We start from the raw sequence: 17,863 nt of genomic DNA on the forward strand, positions 1-17,863 counted from the left end.
CCCCCGTGGCTCAAACCAACCCCTGCCCCCAGGCAGTGCCCCATGCAAACCTCCAAGCCACCAGGCCACCACCCCTGCATCTCCAACCAAGCCCCAGCCGTGCAGCCCCTTCCCCAGAGCACAGCCCCGACACCCCCACGCCCCGGGTCCCCAGAGAGAACAAACTGGGAGGGGAAACATGGGTATATTGACAACATGTAGCAAGATTGCAAACCCCCAGCAACAGCCGGGGTAACCCCCCCACCACCACCACACACACACACCCCCCGGGGAAGGGAGACACCTCAAGGTACCCCAGCCCTAAGTGCAAACACACACACACCCGCCTCTGCCCGTCGGTGAGCGTGCCAGGAGAGAAATGTCCTGGGGGAGCTCCTCTCTGCCCCCCTTGGCCCCACCACCCCGCTTCCATCCTCCGGAAAGAGCAAACAAGGGATCTGCTGCTTGCCCCAGCCCGCCACGCGTCCCGGGCCAAGGCGGCTGACGGATCATGGCCTAGTTGGCACCCCAGCACCGATATCCCCGCTGAGGATCCGCTCCCTGCAGCGACGCGGGGCATTTATCCCAGGAGGGGGGCTCCATCTGCAGCTGCCCCCAGGAGCGATCTCTAAGGAAATGCCCCCCCTGGGGCCGTGTTCGGGCATGAGGCGCGGCTCCAGGCCCAGCCCGCTCGCCCCTTGGCTAAAGACCGCTGCCGGCACCGGCCCGGGCTCAGATCTCCTCCAGGAAGTCGACGGGGAAGAGCCCCATCTTGCGGCCGGTGTAGACCTTGACGTACCCGTTCACTTCCTCCCCCTTCTGCACCACGATCTGGGGGGAAGGAAGGAGGGTGCCCCAGAGGGGCGGCAGGTTAGACGCCACTGGGAACCAGATACAGAGCAGGCTGCCCATTGGGCAGTGGTGGGGCTGGGGTTGGAGATGCAGTGGGGCACATGGATGCAGAGCAGGAGACAGAGGGAGCGCGGGGGCAGAGACGTAGGGCTGGGCATCCATGCAGGTGGAGGGGAACAGGGGCAGAGAGGCAGTGAGGACCGCTGGGGAATGGAAGGGGGGAGGGATGGATCGGGGTGCAGGATTGGGCCTCATGCAGTGTGAGGGTGCAGGGCTGGGCTCCCCTGCCCTGGGAGGGGAGAACACGGAGGCGTCAGGGATTCGGGGCCGGGCACCCATGCCCTGAGCTGCTGGTGCCAGAGGTGGATGGCGTGTTTCTTGGCTGTGCAGCAGAAGGACCGGGCTGGGGGGGCGTGTCGGGGAGGGGTGAGGCCCCCCCGGGGAGCTGGCTCTGTGCTCACCTGATCCTTCTTCAGCGTGATCTGCCCGATCTCCTTGTTACCCACGAAGGACCTGGTGACCTTGTGAACCCGCTCGCCCGCTCGCACCCGGACGATGAAGTTCGGGGGGAAGTAGCCAATTTTCTCATTGATCTTCCCCTGCAAGGAGTCACACCGGGGAGGGGGGCGGGGGGGTCACTGGGAGCAGCCCAGCCTGCAAGGACACCACCCCTCCCCCAACATGCTGGGCCTGGAACAGTGCAAGCGGCGGGTTGGGATTGTGGGGTGCGGACATTGGCAAAGCTGTTTGCATGGGGGGAGCCCCGGGCTGGGCTAGCAGGGGCTGGGGATCAGGAGTGAGGGGCCCCAGCAGGGCTGGGGGGTGAACCCAGGGCTGGGCTAGCAGGGGGCTGCGGGCTGGGATTGGGGAGAAGCTCGAGGCAGCCCCTCACCCTCGTGAGTGCTGAAGATCCACCGGCTTTAAGCTCTATCCCCCCAGTCGCTGCCCCCACCGTGTGCCCCGCTGCTGCCGAGACCCCGGAGCCCTCCCCAGCTGACTGGGAAGACCCCTCCTTACCCGCCACCACTCCTCGTTGGAGTCATCCACCACCGTGATCTTCTCCCCCGGGCTGCAAGGGAAGGGACTCGGGCTAAGCACTGCGGGGCAGGGCCCATCCTTGACACCGCGGGGCCCTGGGATCTCGGACACCAGCCCCAGCGAGAACGCCACGGCCCTGGGGCAGCCAGCTGGGTGGGGCAGCCTCTCCCCAGCCCCACAGATGCCTCAACCGCTGGCCGCTGCATTCGCTCCTCCGTGGGCTCATGGGGCCTGCGCTGGGCCCCCGGAGATTGAGGATCAATCCCCCGCTCGGCGCGACTCCCTGTGTGACCTGGAGTGAACCCCCCCGACTATGAACCTGGGGGAATCCCCCCTTCCCCTGTGTGTCTGGATTGAGAGCTCAGGGCAGGGTCTGTCTGTGCAGCGCCCGGCACCAGGGGGCCCCGATCTCAGGCAGGGCAGGGTCTGTCTGTGCAGCGCCCGGCACCCTGGGGCCCTGATCTCAGTGGGGGCAGGGTCTCTCTCCAGTGTCCGGCACCAGGGGGCCCTGATCTCAGCTGTGGTTCTCCTGGCTATAAGCAGTGCGGCCATGGCAGCTTTTGAAAGCTCCAGCTCCCGGAGCCCTGTGACGAGGGGAGATCTCGTCTGGAAAAGGGAGGCTGTTTCTCCCCGTGGCCCAGGCAGGCGTGAGGACGGGACCCAAGCGTGTGCGAACGGCTCAGGAGCTGACGGCACAGAACGACCCCCACCCCTGGCATTTCTTCGTCTGTCTGAACCCAGCGGTGTTTGGAAGCCGGGCTCGCAAGTTCTGCGCCCGGGGGGCAGCCGAGCTGCATAATGTGGATGCCAACCGGCGGAGACAGACCCTGCGACCGATGCGCCTCCAAGGACAATTTCATCCCTCGGGGGCTAATGCCACATGCCAGGCCCGGGGCGCTCGTCACACACAGCCCCCCAAACTCACTGGAAATCCAGGTCGTCCTTCTCCAGGGCTTTGAAGCGATAAAGCGCCACGAAGTAATGAGTCTGCAGGAAGCCGGGCTGGGGCTTCTTGTTCTGCGGGGGCCGGGAGAACGGGGTCAGAGCAGCGGCAGGTGGGCAGGGACTATGGGCACCATCTGGCTGCCAGGCCCTGAGCGCTCTTAGCAGGAACTGCCCTGCCCTGGCTGCGCCCCACGGCCTCTTCCTACCCCAGAGCTTGGCTGCAGCCGGGCCCCGCCCATGGGGGAGGATGGGAGAGGACTTGTCAGTAGGGGCGCTGTGACCCCAGGGGGAGGGGTCGCAGTGGGGTACAGAAAGGGGGTACCTTGTCAGGGGGCTGTGACCCCAGGAGTAGGGGGCAGGGGCAGTGAGGTGCAAGGGGGGTCCAGGAGGGGGTACCTTGTCGTCGGGGGTGCTTTTCTCTGCCTTCTTGTCCCCTTCTGGGTTGCCTGGAAGCACAGGAAGGAAGAGGAGAAAGGGGGGTTCAGTTTCATTTACCAAGTTAACAGATGGGTCCCCCCCCCAAGCACCCAGGGCCCAGGCTGTGGGCAACACCCCACAAATTCCACCCTGCTGCTGAGACCCCAGGGCAGGTGCGGGGGTGGCAGGAAAACAATTGGGCCGGACGCCCTGCCTGGCATCACGGGGCACAGAGCTGGGCAGGCCCCCGCCAGACCCCCACAGCTCGCACCTGCCTCGAGTTTGCCCAGTTCGTGCTTCCCAGGCTCCGAATCCTCGTCCATCATGGTGGCCAAGGGCTGGAAGAGAGACGGGGAAGCAAGTTAGAGAGGGGGCGCCGGCCGGGCGCCGCAGGAATGTGGGTGGCAGGGAACAGGGGGAGGGCAGGACCCTGGGGATGGGGGGGGCAGGGAATGGGGCGTTGGGGCTGGGCTAGGTCCCAGGAGACTGAGGGGGGCAGGGAACAGGGATTGGGGCAGGACACTGGGGATGGTGGGGGGCAGAGAACGGGGGGGCTGGGCCCCATTGGATTGTGGGTTGCAGGGAACGGGGCGCTGGGGCTGGGCAGGGCCCTGGCAGACTGTGGGGGGCAGAGAACGAGGGGCTGGGCAGGGCCCAGGGGATGGTGGGGGCAGGGAATGGGGCACTGGGGCTGGGCAAGGCCCTGGCGGATAATGGGGGGCAGGTACGGGGCGCTGGGGTCGGGCTGGGCCCTATTGGGTTGTGGTTAACAGGGAATGGGACACTGCGGCTGGGCAGGGTCCTGGTGGATTGCGGGGGGCAGGGAATGGGGCGCTGAGGCTGGGCAGGTCCTGGTGGATTGTGGGGGGCAGGGAACGGGGCAGTGGGGCTCAGTGGGAGCCCGGGAACCACCCGCTGTGTGTGGCTGCCGGGATGCCAGTGGCTGCCATAACATTTGGGGCGCAGATCCTCACCTCCCGGCCCGTGGACGGGTCCCCAAGACGCAGCAGGGAGATTCTGGTCCCTCGCCAGAGCACCCCATGCCAGGGCAGCCTGGCATCGCCCCCAGCCTGCGCCAGATGTTCCACCCCTGCCCCCCACAGGCCTCGGCTTTGGGGCACTTCCTCCCCACATCAGCGCCCACCCTGGGGACCCCCTTCCCCAGCCAGCGTGGCCCCCCTGTCCCTCCAGCTCACATTCTTCTTATCGTCCTGCCCTTTCTTTCGCTCCTTGTTGGCCATGATGACGCCCGTCCGGAGGGTCTCGAACACGGGGTCGCTGCGATTGGCTGCCGCTGAGTCAGACACCACAAGGGGGCGGTGAGTTCCAGGGGGGGCGGGTTGTTCCACTTATGGGGCAGGAGGGGGGGTCTGTGGCCCCCCACAGGGGAGGGGCTGGTACTTACAGAGCAGCTCCCTGACGCAGGCATATTGTTGGTTGCTGTAGAGGGGGGAGCTGTACGCCCGGCGGAACCCGGGGGGCTGGGAGCGAGAGAGAGAGAGAACGGGGGAGTTACCGGGGCAGGACAGATGCCTGCATAGCCAGGATGCCTGGGTTCTAGCCCAGCTCGGGGGCGGGGCGTGTCTAGTGGTTAGAGCAGGGGCTGGGAGCCAGGACTCCTGGGTTCTATCCCTGGCTGTTGGAGCGGTGGGGCAATGGGTTAGAGCAGGGGAGCCAGGACTCCTGGGTTCTACCCAGCTCTGGAAGGAAGTGGGGTCTTGTGGTTAGAGCGGGACAGGGCTGGGAGCCAGGACTCCTGGGTTCTACCCCAGCTCTGGAAGGAAGTGGGGTCTGGTGGTTAGAGCGGGACAGGGCTGGGAGCCAGGACTCCTGGGTTCTACCCCAGCTCTGGAAGGAAGTGGGGTCTGGTGGTTAGAGCGGGACAGGGCTGGGAGCCAGGACTCCTGGGTTCTACCCCAGCTCTGGAAGGAAGTGGGGTCTGGTGGTTAGAGCGGGACAGGGCTGGGAGCCAGGACTCCTGGGTTCTACCCCAGCTCTACCCTCTAAACCTGTGGGACCTCAGTGAGTCATTTCCCCTCCCTGTGCCTCAGTTTCCCCACTGGTGCAAGGGGGGCTGGGCCGGACTCACGATCTTCCCGAAGCAGCGCTGCATCTCCACGTAGGACTGGCAGTGCTGGTGGATGCTGGTTTTGCAGTTCTTGCATCTCAGGCCAAACTTGTTGTTCACTGGGGCAGGGGGGACAAAGACGGGTCGATTAAACGTCCCAGCCATGGAACGGGAGAGGGGGCGGGAGGCTGGACAGGGACCCCCCCAGCAGGGATCAGGGCTGGCACAGGGGCAGTGTGTCCCGCCCTCCGTGACTGGCTTCACAGAGCCGTGGGAATGGATGTCTCCTTGGGGAGGGGGCGGCCATCGGGCCCCTTCAACCCCCATGTGCCCCACCGAGCCGGGCAGCAGGGGCCACGTTACTGTCCCCCAGGACTGGCCAAAGTGCCACGGGGAGGAGGGGCGGAGTCCCAGTGGGCTGCCTCTGTGTGGGTCGCTGACCCCCCAGTAAGGTGTGTGTCCCCCCCACCCACCCTGTCCCCTGCCCCCTTGGGCCAGTGCCCCCCGCCCACTCCTCATCCATGCTCCCTACCTCTCTGGCCTAAATACCCCCTCCCCAGCCATGCCCCCCTCCTGCACCTAGTGCCCCCTGCCCTAGCCACGTCCCCCCCCCCACGTCCTATCCCCCCCCCACCGGACCGCCCCCCTCCCCAGCCATGCCCCCTCGCCCCAACCCCTCCCCCCAGGGCTAACCAGCCCCCCCCGCCCCCCACTCACGGACAATCATGCGGGCGCAGACATCACAGAACTTGGGCTTTTTGAAGTACTGATCCTTGAACTTGTGGGGCTTGTCGTTGACGGGCTTCTGGGGCTCGGGGGGCGGCTCAGGCTCCTCCTCCTCCTCCTCCTCCTCCTCGTAGAAGTAGTAGAGGGGCCCCCCCGTGGGGCTGACCAGCTCCCCGTTGGGCTGCGGTTCTGCCGGTGGCTCCTCCTTGGGCCTCCGCAGGAACAGCTGCTTCAGCGCCTGGAGCTGGGGGGCCGGGGGGGGGGAGACACTGGGCACCTCGGAGACACTGACGCCCCCCCCGGGGGAAACTGAGGCATGGGAGGGAAACGGGGGCTTGCCCCAGGGTCCCACGGGGAGTCAGTGGCACAGCCAGGAGAGAACCCAGGAGTCCTGCCCCCCAGCCCCTCGCTCGGTCCCCCCCCCCGCCCTCAGCAGGGCACCTGGCCTGGGGTTCCCCCATCCCAGCACGGAGCCCCGGATCCGGGCTCATGCCCCAGGGGCCAGGCGAGGCCGCCCTGATGGCGGGTTGGTGGCCAGGCTGCTGCCCCGGATGGATGCAGCAGGAGCCCAGACGGTGCCCTGGCTCCAGAGGGAACGGCTGGGGGCAGCCGGGGGGGGGGGCTGGCGACGCCCCCCCTTGTCTCCTTTGCACACCCCAGGCTGCTGTGGGTGCCAGAGCCACCTCCTCTGCTGCCCACAACTGCCCCCTGCCCCCCCAGCTCGCTCAGCCCCCCTCGCTAGGCCCCCCACTCTCTGGGGCCTGCTGCGCCGGGGGGGGCAGCGTTGGCAGAGGACCCCCAGCCCCCTCCCTGCAGGAGTGAGCGCAGGGCGCCCGTTGCACAGGCGTAACGGGCTGGGCGTGCCGGCCGCGGAGACCTGGGCACGGGGAGGTGGGGGGCACGCGGGCAGCAGGCCACGTCCCCACCGACACCCCCAACTCATGACATCCCCGGGACTTGGGGGGGGGGGTTCCAGCCACTGGGACACAGGGACCTGCGTCCCCCCGACTGGCAGCCAGTGGGGCCGGAAAGGAGCCCCCCCAAGAGGGCCAGGCAGCGCTGGCGGGGGGAACCTCCCAGCCCCCCCATCCCGAGGCCAATCCCCTGGCAGCACTTACCCTGCTCGCTGGCTTCCCCCCGGGCGCGGGCGAGGCTGGCGGCGCCAGGGACTCCCTCTCAGTCATGCTGCAAGGGGGAGCAGAGGCGTCACGGGGCCCCGGGGGCTCCCCTGGCAACACCCGCTAACCTGCAGCCAATTGAGGGCGCCGCGGGATGAGCCAGCTCGGTGCCCGTCTCTGCCCCACAGCAGCGCCCGCCAGGGCCCAGCACGGGGCATCCATGGGCACAGTGGAGGCCCATGCTCCTGCCCACGGTGCCAGACGAACGACCTGCCCGGGGGTTTACACAGCACCGGTCGGCGTCACGGCAAGGGCCCTGCTTCTCTGCCAAGGCCTTACCGCGCCCCCCAGAGGAGACAGCCCCAGCCCCACGACTGCTGGGCCTACCGATCGCCCCCTTTCTGCTGTGCCCAGCAGTGCCACGCCCGCAGCTCCCCACACGTCCGGCCCAGGCGCTATTTTAAGCTCCCGGCATCATACGAGCCCTTGCTCCCCCAGCTTGCAGGGGGTGTGTGTCACAGGGGCGTGCGTGTGTGAGTGTGTCTCACAGGGGTGCATGTTACAGCAGGGACGTGGGTGTGTGTCACGGGCGTGTGTCACAGCAGGGACGTGTGTCGGCCGCAGGGGTGTGTATGCGTGTGTCTGGGTGTGTCACAGGGGTGTGTATTGCAGCAGGAACGTGTCTGTTGTGTGCACGCATGCCTGTCACGTGTGTGTGTAACAGCAGGGACGTGTATCTGCCGCGGGGGTGTGTGTGTGTGCGACGGGTGCATGTTACAGCAGGGACGTCTGTCTGTCGCGTGTGCGAGCCTGTCGCAGGGGTGTGTGCGAGCGTGTGTGTGTGTGTGCGACGGGGGTGCATGTTACAGCAGGAACGTCTGTCGTGGTGTGTGTGTAACGCTTGAGAGCGGAGGCCGGGGGCGCTTTGGGGGCCCAGGCTGCCGGACCCCCTGCCCCAGTTTGGAAGGGAAGGGGGCGTCTGAGATGGGTGCACAGCCGGGGAAAGGAGAAAGACAGCAGGCCGGGGGCGGGGGGGGGGCGGGGGGAGACTCACCTCTGAGCTTCGGGCTCCCTCCCAGCTGGGTAAATCCTCCCCAGGAGCAGTGCCGACAGGCCCCGGCTGCCCCAGAGTAGCCAGCGCCGACCCCCAGGCCTGGCTGCACAGGGGCGCTCGGCTGCCGGCCGGGGACGGAGTGACAGGGCGAGAGGGGAGCGAACAGCTGAGCCCCATGCGGGAAGCTGACGCCGAGAAATTGGAGCCTGCACACGAGCGGGCCTGGCCGGCGGGAGCCACTGGCTGGTTGCCTGGAGGGTCCGGGCACCGGTGGACGCGGGCACAGGGTAGCCAGCCCAGCCACAGGTGGGACGGGCACCCTGGCTGCAGGTGTTCGGTTCCCATGTCCCCGCGGGGACAGGAAAGGGCGTTCTGCCCCTGGGATGCACCGGGCCATGGCCACCGGCCAAGGAGCCGCGCTCTGAGGATTCTGCCTGGGAACAGGGAGACCCAGCGGCCGAGGAGCAAGATATTGGCAGGCTCTCTCTCCCTGCAGGCATCGGGCTCCGGCAGACGGTGAGGCAAGCCCCCCAGACCTGCCTGAACCCCCCCATGCAGGGCCTGAGGTTCGGTCACCGGGCTGGGACAGGGTAAAGCCACTTCTGTGTCCTTCTAGTTGGGGGGCCCTGCCCGGCCCAAGTCAGAGCAGCCTCGGGGCTGCTCCAGCTTGTGTTCTGTTCCCCATGGCCCTGGGCTGCAGACAATACCCATAACGCAGCACACACGGGGCATGCCCCAAGCCGCTCTGATGCCCGCTGGGGAGGCCCTGGCGGGGCAGTTCTCAGGGGGCCGCTTGCACCCCCTTTTCCTGCCCCCCACCAGCTTCTCCGCCTTGAGCTGCCATCACAGGCCCTGTCCCTGGATTGCTCCCACCCTGTCCCTTCCTGCGGAAGCTTAAACCATATGGGGGGCTGTGTCCGTGTACCCCCGCATGTGGGGAACACCCTCTGTCCTCGGGGACTGGGGCAGCCGCTCTGTAGCAGGCTCCAGGCCCCATGGCCAGGCCTTCGCCCGACTCCTCCTCCTGCCCAGGGGACAAGGAGCAATTGGCTAAACGCCCCGGGCAGGGAGGCTCCGGGCCAGACTCCCAGGGACATTTTGGCATCCCCAGTATTGGGAGTTTTGGGGGGGCAAGTTGGACAAACCCCTGGCAGGGCTGCTCCAGGGTTACTGGGTCCTACCCCCGCACTGGCCTGGGAGATGTGCAGCCGGGGCGCCCCTTGCCCCCCAGCAGCTGGGCGATGGGACAGGGAGGCCAGCTGCTGCTGAACTCGGCCCAACCCAGGCCGCCCGGGGTGGGGAGCTCAGGCCTGGGGGCTACGTCCAGGAGTTGGCTGTTTGCCCCAGAATCTGTCAGGCTCTGGTGCATGTGGATCCGAAATCCCTTCTGCCAGGCTGACCCCGAACACCAGAGTCCCCACAGAGGGGGAGGGCTGGGGCCCTGGCTGCTCTGCGGCGGGCAGCGCTGGTCTCCAGCCTGAGACTCTATCGTCCCTGGGGGGCGCAGGTGGGCACGGCCCCTCCCAGGGACACCCCCCTCCTGCTCAGCCCCAGGGCTGCTGCCCCCGCGGTACAGCCCAGGGGCAGAGCGATTTGCTGCAGGCTGGTCTGAGAATCCCCCACCTGCCCCCTCCACTCGGCTCTTACCTCTCTGGTGCGTTCTGCCCGTCACCGCAGGGGCTGGCCCGGCCCCCGGGAGGCTGGAGCGCTGCAGGCCGACGCTGGGCCTGCCGTGAGGTCTGTGCCGGGCCTCGCTCCTCTCCCACGGCGAGCGTAGCCTGGCCTGGCGGAGCAGCGAGCCAGGGCCAGTAGCAGTAGCCCACAGGCCACGAAGCTTGGCCTGCTCTCTCTGTGCCGTGGGGGTGCAGGGCCCGGGATCAGCTCCACCCCCAGGGGCCCGGCTCAGCGCCGCAGGGCCGATGCCGCGGGCAGGGGCTCTGGTCTGCTGGTGCCAGTTCCTGGAGGCTCCAGTTTGGGCACGGATGGCTATGGGGCTCAGCGGGGAGCCATCCCTCTTCGATCCTCTCCAGGGCCACCGGACTGCCCCACACTGCCATCCCAATGGAGGGGGACTGGGGGGGGCTCGGCCCTACCCTACTAGGTGTCTAGGCCTGCTCCTTAGCCCTGCTGATGAGTGGGGACGACACCCACCCCCCGTGAGCACCCCTCCCCCACTGGTGCCACCCCAGGAGGGGTACAGTGCGGGGGGGAAGAGGTGGCGGTCCCAGAGATGAGCGGGGCACGTCTCGCGTTAACCCCTCGCGCTGGGCACAGAAACCGGAAGCAGCTTTAAAGTGATGGACGATTTTTTTTTTTTTTTTTATATTTAAAAACAAAACCAAACCCCCGCCGCCCCCGCCCCCCCGGATTAAATAGACTGTACAGCGACCAGACCCAGCCAACACCTGCGTGTGCAACTGAACGCGGTGCCCGCCACGGCACAACGCGGGGCGAAACGAGACACGTGTCCGGGGGGGGGGCAGTGGGGGGCACGTTACCGGGGGGCGAGGGGGGGGAAATGTTCTTCCACTCCAAAAAAAAAAAAAAAAAATACCCCAATCATCATCAATTTCTCATCTCTTCATTGTGTCCATATAAATAGAGGCCGGGCGCGCGGCCGGCGGGGGGGTGGTGGGGCCGGGCCGGCGGGGGCCTACTGGGAGCTGGCCCGCTCCAGCACCCGCAGGTCGTAGTTCTTCTTGGCCCCGCGCAGCCGGAAGCGGCTGAAAGAGTTGTTGAGGTGCAGCGAGGCGTTCTGGGCGGCCAGCGGGCTGGGGAACACGGCCACCACGGTGTACAAGGCAGCGAGGTCCGGGTGCCGGCCGTTCTCCGCCGGCCCGTGGTGGTCGCCTGCGCCGCCCCCGGCCCCGCGCCGCCCCTGAGTCTCCTTCAGCCACTGGATTTTGGCCCCGGCCATGGCGAGCTGGGTGAAGAGCTTGTCGGCCTCGGTGCGCGTGATGCCCTCGGGCAGGTCCGTCACCTCCAGCACCCGGCCCAGCACTGCGGGGAGACAAGGCCAGGTCAGCGGCTGGGAACCAGTGACAGCAGGGAGGGAGGGAGGGGGTTGGGAGCCAGGACTCCTGGGTTCTCTCCCTGGCTTTGGGAGGGGAATGGGGTCTACAGGTTAGAGCAGGGGGAGAGGGCAGCCAGGACTCCTGGGTTCCATACCCGGCTCTGGGAGGGAGTAGGGCTTAGAGGTTAGCGTGGGGGGGCTGGGAGCCAGGATGCCTGGGTTTTGCTCTGGGAGGGGAGCGGTCCCTGCTTGAATCCCAGAGGCGGGAGCTGGGATGTCCCTGCAGTTCATGCCCCAGGGCACCCCCTTCTCCCTGCGGTGGGTGGGCCAATGCACGTCCCATGCAGCCCTGCAGAGCCTGTCCCGGGGCACAGGACGTTCCCTGGCAGGAGAGTTTGCCTCCCCTCTATCAGCCCACCCTGGAGCCAGACTCGGGCCCGGGGACATGGGTGGGGAGAGCTGAGGGGGGGCCGAGCGCTCAGGGCTCCTTGGGGGGCACCTTGGGGAGCCTCTCTGGGCAGCACGGCCAGTCCCAGACACCGGTGCCTCCGAACTCAGGGCAAACCCAGCTCCCGGCGGAGGGCAGAGGCAGCTGATGCCAAGGGGTCGTGGTTAATTTCTGACCTGGCCCAGAACGGAACCACACCCGCCTGTGCCAGCCCCACACAGGGGGCAGAGCCAGGCCGTGCCCAGGCCGTGCCCGCAGGCCGAGCTGCCCGTACTCTGCAGCTGTCAGGGCACAGAGTGCGTCGCGGCTGCGGCTTGGGCTCCGGGAGCCAGGCGGGGGTGAGCGGCAGTTCCAGGGCCCTGGCAGACCGAATTCTGTGCTAATATTAAACCAGTGTGTAACAGATCCCCCGGCCCCTGCCTGCTCCACTGCCCGAGTGAGGGGGTCTCCCTGCTGCAGCTGTTTATCCGGGGCGGGGAAGGGGGAGGGATTTTAAGCCTCCCCCGAGACCCGTGGCAGGACATTGCCTTGCAGCCTGTCCCCAATTAGCAAGCGCTGAGCGTGCTCCCCGGGCGGGCGGCAGAGAGCCCTCTGCCGGCTGCCGAGCCCGGCGTTTGGAGAGAACCCCAGCTGAGCAGCTTCGGCTGGGGGATCTCAAAGCACTTCGCAGACGCCACCCCGCTACTATCTCGGTGGGGAAACAGGCAGAGAGAGGGAGTCAGCGACAGGAACAGCCCACAAGTCTGGACACCAAGCTCTGCTCTACCCACTAGACTGCCCTCCCTGAGCTGGGCACAGAACCTGGCTCCCAGCCCCGCCCCCCACTTTAACCAATAGACCCCACTGCCCCCCAAAAGTGGGGGTAGAACCCAGGAGTCCTGGCTCTCAGCCCCCCCTCACCATTAGATCACACCCCACAGCGCAGTGTGTGCGTCTCCTGGCACACACGCCTCCAGCTGCTGGACGCGGCTCAGCTGGGGGAGCACAGGGCCCTGCGCTTTGTGCCATGTGTGGCGGGGGCAGAGAGGGGCAGAGGGGGAGGCCCGGGGGCCTCTCTGCTGCCACCGCGCACACTCTCTAAGGGGGCTTGCGGGCAGCTCTTCCGAGGACCATGGGTCTCTCCTCTCTAGTCCCCAGCAGGTCCCGTCCAGGATCGGTCCCTGCTGCCCAGTGACAAGGGCTCAAACTGCCCCCTCGGCAGGTGACTGGCGAGGGAGGCACCCGGGAGGCTGGGCTGGCTGGGGCGTTTGCCAGCCGAGGCCAGGCACGGGTGGGCGTGAGCAGCCCCCGAGGTCACTCGCCTACGTCGCTTGTGCCGAGGTCGGTGGACGCTGACTTGAGGGCCTGTCTCTTGCCTCGGTTTCCGTGTTTCATCCCTGTCTGGCCCTGGAAGAGCGAAAACAGAGTCACCCGGAGAAGCCGCCCCGTCCCGCAGAGCCGGCTGGGAGCCCCTTGGCCAGCGTGCCCAGAGCACAGAGGTTAGCCCAGCCCCTGGTGCAGCCAAGCGGGGACAGGCAAGGGCCGTTTCCAGCCTGCACTCCCAGGCCAGGGAGCAAGGAAGCAGCTTGCTCCCTGCGCCCGTCTCCATCTCGGGGGAGATGCTGCAGGACGCTCGGTGCGGACGTCCGGCTTGGGCGAGGCTGGGGCAGAGTGACGTTTCAGCCCAGGGACTATTTACATGGGAACTCAGCCGGCCTGCTGTCAGCCTGCTCAGAGACGGGCTGCGGGCACTGGGCTAGGGCCCCGATCCTGCAGCGCAGGGCATGTCCTGGCGGAGCCCGAGCGTCCCTCTGCACCAACCAGGGCCTAGGTCTGCAAAGGGCCACGCTCCGGGGCGGGGGGAGGGCACTCTTTGGGACTGACTCTATTGTAATTTTTGCCTGGCCTGAGGGAGGGGAAACTGGGGCTCACCCCCCACATTTTGCTTCTTTCTGGGGGACAAAGGTGACTGGCTGGAGTTTGAAGGGGGGGCATTGTTTGTTGGGCTTTTATACAGAAGGCAGGGGAGAAATTCCGCAGTTTCAAAGCTTGTTCCTTTTCCAAATCCAAATGCCAGATGCTTCCGAGAGACTGAACACAAGAGGGCAATTACCGAGTGATCCATCCCCCTGCCCTCTAGTCCCAGCTTCTGGCCGTCAGAGGCTTGGGGGGCAGAGAGCCTGAGGGTTCATCCCTGACCATCTCGGCTAACAGCCATTGATGGACCTGTCCGCCATGACTTTGAACCCAGTTATACTCTTGGCCTTTACAACGTCCCCTGGCAATGAGTTCCACAGGTTAATTGTGTGTGGTGTGCAGGACTTTTTCTCTATGTTTTGAGTTTGTCAAAAACAGAGTTTTTGGTCGAAAACCCACCATTAAGGAAAAAAGTCTCCTGTTTTCCCACCTTGGGACTCAGGTCTGGCTTCCCTTGTCCAATTCTGGGGGATGGGGGACAGGAGCAGGGCTACAGCATCAGAGACGTCAGGCCAGTGAGTCCCTGCACCTAGGGTGGGCTAGTGCTGCAGACAGACCCATGCTGAGGGAGCAGCTTCCTCTTTGGGAGCCCCCCAATCTCTGCATCCCCCAAAGAGCCCTCGAATCCGAACAGGGAAGACCAGTCACGAGCCCCCCACTCCTCCAGCCCCAGCTATGCCAATGTTTCCATCCGAAGTCGGGGGCCAGGAGGAGGACTGGCTGTGATGGGGGACCCCAGCCTGCCTCCGGGCTGGCGGCCGCACTCTCCCTACCTGGTGTGTGCTGTAGGTGGACTGGCTGGGCAGCAGAGGAGCAGGGCAGATGGAGAGATTGTACTGCAGTGGCTGGCCCAGTAGAGAGTAGCGCCCGTCGCCTGGAAAGCAGAAGCAGAGATTTGGGGGTGCTGGGGCGGGGGGGTGCAGCGCTGCAGAACCCCACAGGAGATGGTCCTTCCCTCCACGCTCCCTGCTCCTGCCAGGGACGTGCGCGTCAGCTCGGCCACAGCCATCCCCTGGGGGGGGGCGCAAGGGGGTGAGGCCTCCTCTCTGGGCACCAGTCTCACTGGCACGGGCCGGAAAGGCGGGGAGGACGTGACAGTAGCAGGGTGAGTGGTTATATGGGACGCTCGCAGGCCTTGAGTTCGGGTTTTCAAGGCAACCGACGCTATGGAAATAACCCATCTGGTGGGTCCTGTAACACCTGGCCAGCAGGCCCCGCCCCACGGGGCACCAGGCTCCGCCCCCTGCAACAGCTGGCTGAGAGGCCTCAGCTCCCTGGAGCGCCAGGCTCTACCCAGCGACTGCTTTGCAGGTTCGAAGGCTGCCTCGGCAAGTCAGGGTTCACTCTCTGGCCACCGGTGCCTCCCCAGGGGACCAGGCCAAGGGCCCATTGTCCGGATGCAAACTCCCACAATGCACCCCGTCAAGACCACCCCATGCCTTGGGCCCGGGCTCCTCGGAGCTCTGAGCTTGGCCAGTTTCACCATAGAGGCTCTTCTGGTTCCAAGGCTCCCCGCACCCCGTCTCACCCTTGGCGCCCTTCTCACCTTGTGCTGGGCCCACGGGCCGGGGAAACTGAGTGAGGACCGGGAGCGGGCCGAGCCCTGTGCAGACGCTGCTGAGGTTGGTCACGGGAGAGGGCGTCGGGGACTGAGTGGGGGACGTGATGGGGCTGGTTAGCTGGGTGCTGGCCTGGAGACGGGGGAAAGGGTTAGAGGCACGGATCAGGCCCCGCGCCCCCTACCCCCACCCCACGGGGACGTGCTGAGCTGGCTCTCTGCAAGGGGCTGAATCCGACCCCCAGCCCCCCTGGCCTTGGGCTAGTGCCTGGGGCCCTTCTCTGACCGCATCAGGCTCAGGCCGGGGTCCCGCCCAGGCTGCAGTGGCCCCCCCGCCCTGTACCTGGGCGCTGGTGTCTGGGTGGTACAGGTCCCCCGGCTTCTGCCCCCGCTGGTCCAGGCCATAGTATTTACAGTGGCTCCACTGCACCACGGGAGGGTTCTGCGGGGGCTGGGGGCCGCTGGGCACGTTCAGCTGCATCACGACCACGCCGGGCCCCGGCGGAGACACCCCTGCCAAGAGGAGACGGCGGCTGGGACGGGAGCTCCCAGGGTCACAAAGCCGGGACGGGCACCCCCTGCCCCCAGCCAGGCGAGGGGTGCTCACATCAGAGCCTGGGGAGCGGGGGCTGGGAGCGGCTCCCCTGGCTACAGAAACCTCCACTCGGTGGTGCAGGGGCTTTCTGGGGGGACCATGCCTGGCACTGCACCCCAATCCTTCCCTGTGCCTGGTACTGCACCCCAATCCTTCCCTATGCCTGGCACTGCACTCCAATCCTTCCCTGTGCCTGGCATTGCATCTCCATGGCTGGCACTGCACCCCAATCCTTCCCTGTGTCTGGCACAGCATCTCCATGCCCGGCACTGCACCCCAATCCTTCCCTGTGCCTGGCACTGCACCCCAATCCTTCCCTGTGCCTGGCACTGCATCTCCATGCTCGGCACTGCACTCCAATCCTTCCCTGTGTCTGGCACAGCATCTCCATGCCCGGCACTGCACCCCAATCCTTCACTGTGCCTGGAACTGCACTCCAATCCTTCCCTGTGCCTGGCATTGCATCTCCATGCCCGGCACTGCACCCCAATCCTTTCCTGTGTCTGGCACTGCATCTCCATGCCTGGCACTGCACCCCAATCCTTCCCTGTGCCTGGAACTGCACCCCAATCCTTCCCTGTGCCTGGCACTGCATCTCCATGCCCGGCACTGCACCCCAATCCTTTCCTGTGTCTGGCACAGCATCTCCATGCCCGGCACTGCACCCCAATCCTTCCCTGTGCCAGGCACTGCATCTCCATGCCCGGCAGTGCACTCCAATCCTTCCCTGTGCCAGGCACTGCATCTCCATGCCCGGCACTGCACTCCAATCCTTCCCTGTGCCAGGCACTGCATCTCCATGCCCGGCACTGCACTCCAATCCTTCCCTGTGCCTGGCATTGCATCTCCATGCCCGGCACAGCACCCCAATCCTTCCCTGTGCCTGGCACAGCACCCCAATCCTTCCCTGTGCCTGGCACAGCACCCCAATCCTTCCCTGTGCCTGGCACAGCATCTCCATGCCTGGCACTGCACCCCAATCCTTCCCTGTGCCAGGCACTGCACTCTAATCCTTCCCTGTGCCAGGCACTGCATCTCCATGCCTGGCACTGCACCCCAATCCTTCCCTGTGCCTGGAACTGCACCCCAATCCTTCCCTGTGCCAGACACTGCACCTCCATGCCCGGCACTGCACCCCAATCCTTCCCTGTGCCAGGCACTGCACCTCCATGCCCGGCACTGCACCCCAATCCTTCCCTGTGCCAGGCACTGCACCTCCATGCCCGGCACTGCACCCCAATCCTTCCCTGTGCCAGGCACTGCACCTCCATGCCCGGCACTGCACTCCAACCCTTCCCTGTGCCAGGCACTGCACCCCAACCCTTCCCTGTGCCAGGCACTGCATCTCCATGCCCGTCACTGCACTCCAATCCTTCCCTGTGCCTGGCACTGCATCTCCATGCCCGGCACTGCACTCCAATCCTTCCCTGTGCCTGGCATTGCATCTCCATGCCCGGCACTGCACCCCAATCCTTCCCTGTGCCTGGCACTGCATCTCCATGCCCGACACTGCACCCCAATCCTTCCCTGTGCCTGGCACAGCACCCCAATCCTTCCCTGTGCCTGGCACAGCACCCCAATCCTTCCCTGTGCCTGGCACAGCATCTCCATGCCTGGCACTGCACTCCAATCCTTCCCTGTGCCAGGCACTGCACTCCAATCCTTCCCTGTGCCAGGCACTGCATCTACATGCCTGGCACTGCACCCCAATCCTTCCCTGTGCCTGGAACTGCACCCCAATCCTTCCCTGTGCCAGGAACTGCACCTCCATGCCCGGCACTGCACCCCAATCCTTCCCTGTGCCAGGCACTGCACCTCCATGCCTGGCACTGCACTCCAACCCTTCCCTGTGCCAGGCACTGCACCTCCATGCCGGCACTGCACCCCAACCCTTCCCTGTGCCAGGCACTGCATCTCCATGCCCGTCACTGCACTCCAATCCTTCCCTGTGCCTGGCACTGCATCTCCATGCCTGGTACTGCACCCCAATCCTGTCCTGTGCCAGGCACTGCACCTCCATGCCTGGCTCTGCACCCCAATCCTTCCCTGTGCCAGCCACTGCACCTCCATGCCTGGCTCTGCACCCCAATCCTTCC

General features: G+C 66.2%; 2 protein-coding genes across 9 annotated transcripts in view; both read right to left on the reverse strand.

Moving 5' to 3' along the window:
- Window positions 1-299: 299 nt before the first annotated feature.
- On the reverse strand, window positions 300-9,868 carry STAC3 (SH3 and cysteine rich domain 3). The gene is made up of 12 exons (XM_084610183.1): window positions 9,845-9,868; window positions 7,144-7,210; window positions 6,017-6,269; window positions 5,321-5,418; window positions 4,637-4,712; window positions 4,428-4,525; window positions 3,503-3,569; window positions 3,211-3,260; window positions 2,795-2,886; window positions 1,849-1,900; window positions 1,293-1,430; window positions 300-810 (listed from the first exon to the last, which is right to left on the reverse strand). Exons 2-12 carry the CDS (start codon window positions 7,207-7,209, stop codon window positions 712-714), a joined length of 1,089 nt encoding a protein of 362 aa, XP_084466309.1. The 5' UTR covers window position 7,210; window positions 9,845-9,868; the 3' UTR covers window positions 300-711.
- An 872-nt stretch (window positions 9,869-10,740) lies between these two features.
- Window positions 10,741-17,863, reverse strand: part of R3HDM2 (R3H domain containing 2) — a 106,238-nt gene continuing 99,115 nt past the window's right edge. For all 8 annotated transcript variants that reach the window (XM_084610625.1, XM_084610628.1, XM_084610627.1 and 5 more), the window contains 5 exons: window positions 15,516-15,685; window positions 15,161-15,305; window positions 14,388-14,488; window positions 12,960-13,044; window positions 10,741-11,197 (listed from right to left, as the gene is read on the reverse strand). In XM_084610625.1, coding sequence (XP_084466751.1) covers window positions 10,851-11,197; window positions 12,960-13,044; window positions 14,388-14,488; window positions 15,161-15,305; window positions 15,516-15,685 — 848 coding nt within the window. In that variant the 3' untranslated portion in view covers window positions 10,741-10,850. The remainder of the gene's footprint in view (window positions 11,198-12,959; window positions 13,045-14,387; window positions 14,489-15,160; window positions 15,306-15,515; window positions 15,686-17,863) is intronic.

This window comes from Lepidochelys olivacea (genome assembly GCF_965140295.1).
Source record: "Lepidochelys olivacea isolate rLepOli2 genome assembly, chromosome: 20".
Lineage (NCBI taxonomy): Eukaryota > Metazoa > Chordata > Testudines > Cheloniidae > Lepidochelys > Lepidochelys olivacea.